Source organism: Sphaeroforma arctica, assembly GCF_001186125.1.
Source record: "Sphaeroforma arctica JP610 unplaced genomic scaffold supercont1.713, whole genome shotgun sequence".
NCBI lineage: Eukaryota > Ichthyosporea > Ichthyophonida > Sphaeroforma > Sphaeroforma arctica.
The window spans coordinates 12292-18021 of NW_014039845.1; the positions used below are offsets into that span (position 1 = coordinate 12292).

General features: G+C 40.3%; 1 protein-coding gene across 1 annotated transcript; it reads left to right on the forward strand.

Annotated features, from left to right (window-relative positions):
• The first annotated feature begins 736 nt into the window (after positions 1 to 736).
• SARC_08190 (ATP-dependent RNA helicase DDX47) lies at positions 737 to 5633 on the forward strand. The gene is made up of 7 exons (XM_014297842.1): positions 737 to 1294; positions 2331 to 2426; positions 3064 to 3174; positions 3845 to 3917; positions 4448 to 4623; positions 4999 to 5232; positions 5520 to 5633. The coding sequence occupies exons 1-7, from the start codon at positions 746 to 748 to the stop codon at positions 5601 to 5603; spliced, it is 1323 nt and encodes a 440-aa protein (XP_014153317.1). The 5' UTR covers positions 737 to 745; the 3' UTR covers positions 5604 to 5633.
• The last annotated feature ends 97 nt before the right edge of the window (positions 5634 to 5730 follow it).

Below are 5730 nucleotides of genomic sequence, written 5' to 3' on the forward strand. Positions count from 1 at the left end.
TATATATATATATATATATATATATATATATATATATATATATATATATATATATATATATATATATATATATATATATATATATATATATATATATATATATATATATATATATATATATATATATATATATATATATATATATATATACATTAGCGTCCACAAATTAAGAATAAAATGCCTGATGATCACCTATTCCATACTGTTTTGCAGCGTCGACATGCGCCTACTCGAAAACTCTAATGATCCTTAATTATCTTGCATACGTGTCCTCGTGCTCGACACTAACCTTTGACTTTAAATATCAGTAGAGAAGCGTATCAGAAAAAAACCAGTACTGTACTGGCACATGCACCACCATATGTTTTCTGCCACTATATCCTCTACACACCATTCAATATTTCAAAATACAGCACGATCATAGCCTCTCAATGACTACTACTTTAGGTGGCATTAAGGTAAACAGGCAGCTATATATCTCACAAACTTGTCAAAGTCACACACCGCTTTAAAATGCCACAGATCATGCACGTGTACTACCAAATATCACCTTTTGTTTGAATTTGCTATATTTATTTCTAGAAAATTATATCGAAAGAAGCTTTTGACCATTTCCACTCACGTACATATGTGTATTTAATAAATACAGGCAGAAGCCTTGCCTACCTGACTGAGTTTTATATTCCCACACCGGAGTCACTATCGCGTTAGTTAACTACACAAGCCCTTGCATAAACTTATTATCATGCCCACCGTAGACGATGAGGGTGCAGTTGACCCCAATGTCACCTTCGAATCCTTAGGGCTGGTTTCCACACTAGCTGATGCTTGCAAACAACTCGGTTGGAAAACACCTAGTAAAATCCAAGCGGAAAGTATACCGTCCTCTCTTTCAGGCAAGGATGTGATTGCATTAGCTGAGACGGGATCGGGTAAAACAGGTGCGTTTGCCCTGCCGATCTTACAGTCACTACTGGACAACCCGTCCCCACATTATGCATTGGTCCTCACACCGACCCGAGAACTGGCTCTGCAGATAGGCGAGCAATTCGAGGCTCTAGGCTCGAGTTTAGGGGCTCGTACTTGTGTTATTGTCGGTGGTGTAGATATGATGACACAGGCCATTGCGCTAATGAAGAAGCCACATATTGTTGTGGCAACTCCGGGGAGAATTGTGGACCATTTCGAGAATACAAAGGGGTTCCATATGCGCAATCTGAAGTACTTGGTCATGGACGAGGCGGACCGCATGCTTACCCAGGACTTCGAAGTAGAGGTTGACAAAATTCTAAAGGTATGTGTGTTTGTGTGCTGTGTCGGATCGTTTCTTAGCTGTGAGCCTCAGAATAGCATAGGGACTACTTTAAATAGGGCTAGTACAGTATGGTTGTGCTTGTGTTGTATTTGCTAGTTCGGTGTGGTCATACTCGAGTTTTATTTGTTAATGGGGGTTTTATAGATGTATATATATATACATATACATATATATATATGTGTGTGTGTATGTATGTATTGTGTGTGTGTGTGTTTGTTCGTGTACGTGCGCGTGTGTGTGTGTGTGCGTGTGTGTGCGTGCGCGTGTGTGTGTGTGTATGGATGTATGTATGTATATATATATATATATATATATTTGTGTGTCTCTGTCTGTGTCTGTGTCCTATATGTATATATAAATATAAATACCTAAATTTCTACATTCTATGTCTATATCTACACATATATTTATATCCATCCATATACACATATATATGTATATATAAGTATGTGTGTATGTACATATATATGTATGTATGTATGTACGTATGCATAAATTTATATTTATATTTTTATTCATATTTACAGTGTGTGTGTGTATGCGTAATGTATATATAAATTTATATTGTTGACATAAAATACATATATACATATATATATGTGTGCGTGCGTGCGTGTATGCGTGTATGTGTATGTGCATATATCACATTATTATTTGTCATCATAGTATATTTTATTTCGAAATGTTTCTTGGTGGCATATGCGCATGTAAGTGCATTCAATATCAATCTAGAAAGTAACCCAATGTAGATGTATGTCCATTGTTACGTCTGTACGTCTACGTTAGTACTTTTGCGTTAAGCTCTTGTACAATCAATCGTTTTTAGAATATGTCTGAAAATTGCTATACGGATTTCTCCTCCACAATGGCGTATATTTTAATGTTTACCCCTATCCCCGTCTGTCTACTTCTGGTGGGTGAACATATACTTTCTCGCGGCGCACATAATCACATACTCGTATCGCCAATCAAGATATCACTAACACCCGCCACTACCTGTTGGGCTTGTTCTCAGGTTATCCCCAGAGATCGTCGAACCTTCCTCTTCTCCGCCACCATGACTGATAAAGTCCGCAAATTACAACGAGCGTCCCTTACCAACCCCGTTAAGGTGTGTGTTGACAATGTGAGCTGTGATATGTGAATGCTTTGGACTCATTCGTAACCTCTCCAATAGTGTTGTTACGTAATGCTAAAGAACTGCACTTTGTCCAGACAGCGCTTATTTCTTATAGATAGGCTTAGGTTTAGCAACGGCGGGTATATGTCAGGGTGGTTCGAGATGGGAAACTGATTGCATTGATAACACACTGCTCTTTATGTATGATTTGTAAATGTTCAGACGAAACGTTTAGTGATTTCACCCAGCGGCAAATAATGATAATGCCGATCTCAGGAATCTTTGTGAAATGTCAAATATGTTTGGCAGTCACTTTAAATTTGTTTTTCGGAATTATATATATATGTGTGTGTGTGTATGTATGTATATATATATACAATATATATATATATATACGTGTGTGGGTGGGCGGGTGGGTTGTTTTCTGTGCATGTTAGAATGCCTATTAGAGGTATGCATTGTCGCCTACAATTTGTCGCTTACCGCCATATTTATATATATATATACGTTTTGAGCATCAATTTGCTATCATCGATACAAGTGCTTACTGTTCTATCACTGAGGCCTAGTCTCGCCACTCAACCTAATTTCGTTTTTGTTTTTCTGCCTTACATTAATTTCATCACAGATCGAGGTCTCAAAGAAGTACCAGACCGTTGAGAAGCTCATACAATACTATATGTTTATTCCGTCCAAATTCAAAGACTGTTACCTTGCTTGGCTGCTGAATGAGAATCAGGTAGGGCGACTGAGCCTCAACCCACACATTTGACCAATATGAGATACGTGTGCTTGAGTACTTCTGTGACATCTGCAATGCACAGTAGCGATCTTGGGATATTCGAAGCTGGATGCAGGGGATATCTTTACCAGACTGTGTGTTCTGTCTGTGGATTAAGCTGTCTTATGTCTGCGGCTTCGTTTTGTGTTTCGCGGTTTATCGGATGAGGGTGGAGTAGGAGTACGGATTGTAGTAACCCTCCCGTACATGCGCGTTGAGCATGATGCTTAAATCTCCATACCAGCATATTGTGTATGTATACATACATCTGGGTATATACTTCTATATATATATATATCATATATATGCTTTTCCTGTGGGCTGTACGATGTTTGGTGGGTTATCATCCGATGACAGCCGTTGCTCAACCCCACAGATTCGTACACTCCGTTCACAATTTAGCTTATCAGAGGCCAACTTGAGAGTGGTAAAGGCGAATCAGTGTATGCCCGCACCGCACATCATGCGCACATATCGTCCACATACGAACTAACTGTTGAAAACTTGCATCTGATAAGTCGCATATTCGGTGGGTTGAACTTCAACGTACTGTTTGGACCTGGATTATATCTAGGCAGCCTCGAACTAGCACTTTCTTATTTCTCTCAACCTACATACGCAATTGCAGGGTCAATCCGTTATAATTTTTGTTTCGACGTGTGCGAACGCGCAGAGGACGGCCATATTACTAAATAATCTAGGTGTGTATTCGGACTATTGTACTTTATCACCCATGATCGAGGGAAATGTTTAGACCCTCGTGCTGTATGGATATGCGCGTTAGTCTCTCCGCACTTCAATACCCCACATATACAAACAAGTTTTCTTTCTCCCGAGTTCTGTGGGTGTGCACCATGCACTATGTACTTAGAAGTCCTGCTGCAAAAGCCTATACGACCCTGTTGCACATGAACCGTGTCGTATTCTGCTAGCGCGGATGTTTGTTTCTGCGACTATTTGTATCGGCGTGTGCTCCTGCATTGCGAGAGAGTCTGTGATGACATGCTGTTGTCGTTCCTGTACCTGTTCGCACCATAGGCATTTATTTCATTTATGTACCCAGAACTAACCGGAAACAACTAGTGGGTATATATATATATATATATCCCTATAATAAGGAATAGCCGAAATACCTAGAACGTCAAGGCAGCCGAATGCAAATGGTTCATGTTACACTCTCGGGCTGAAAGTAAAGTTATTGTACCGTACTTTGAATATCTCGCGTGCGCAGGGTTCAGCACCATTCCGTTACATGGACAGATGCCACAGACCAAAAGAATCGGATCGCTGAACAAGTTCAAATCTCAAAATAAGTCGATTTTAATTGCCACTGATGTGGCCAGTCGTGGTTTGGACATACCCCACGTAGATATTGTCGTCAACTTCGACATCCCAACGAACTCAAAGGTACGAATATTTAGTTTATAAATATGAATTACTGGCGAATTACAATATAATGTTTCAATTCACGGCTTTCTAGCTTGAGCTCCGGATCAAGAGTATGTCTATGTACACGTGCATGAATAACTGAACCTAAATATGCGAATGTGTGGTAATATACACATCATGTGCGTTGTTATGAAGGCATGCTGTGTATGCATCTATCTGAAGAAGTAAATTTGCAGGTAGATACGGGCTCGCATACGCCTTAAAAAGTAATTTCTGGCAGATACGAACAGGTTTACAACAACAAATTAATACAGGTTTGCTGAATCCGGAACCATGTGAAATGGGATGTAAGCATACCAATTTTTAACTAATTTTCCGATCCTGTTTCACTAGGACTACATCCACCGAGTAGGTAGAACAGCGCGAGCCGGCCGCGCGGGTAAATCCGTTACCATGGTAACGCAGTACGATGTCGAGCTGCTTCAGCGGATAGAGAAGCTGATAGAAAAGAAGTTAGCCAATTATCCGTCGGAGGAGGAAGAGGTGATGCTGATGCTCGAGAGAGTTACAGAGGCGCAACGCTTTGCCGCCATGAACATGAAAGACGCTGAGCAGGCTAAGAAGCAGGTGTGTACTTTGGCTACAAGGTTATGTATATATTTTTTATCGCACGCAGTGAGCAGCCTTCTATTGACACGAGCACAGAGGAATTAGTTATTTGTTTACCGATGGAATGGGACCTCGATTTAGAGGGTTCTGGGGTCTAGAGATTTTTTTTTGAATCGTGTAGGATTCAGTGCTGTACCATCTATTGAAGGCACCACGATCGCATAAAACGTTGCTGATTATATCCCAATGTCTTAAACTTGGCGTAGATATTCAATATTCGGTGACATTGCTGTACTTTCTCACAGGGAAAGAGAGACAGAGAGGAAATGAGCGGCGGTGGATCAAAATCAAGTAGAGGTGGGAAGGGTGGGTTTAAAAAGCGCAAGTAACGTATAAGACACCGGACCACTAGTCGTGTTGGCAGAAGAATGATTTGTGGGTTTGAATAGCGCAAGTAGCCAGCTGAAGTAACGTATGAGACACCGGACCACTAGTCGTGTTGGCAGAAGAATGATG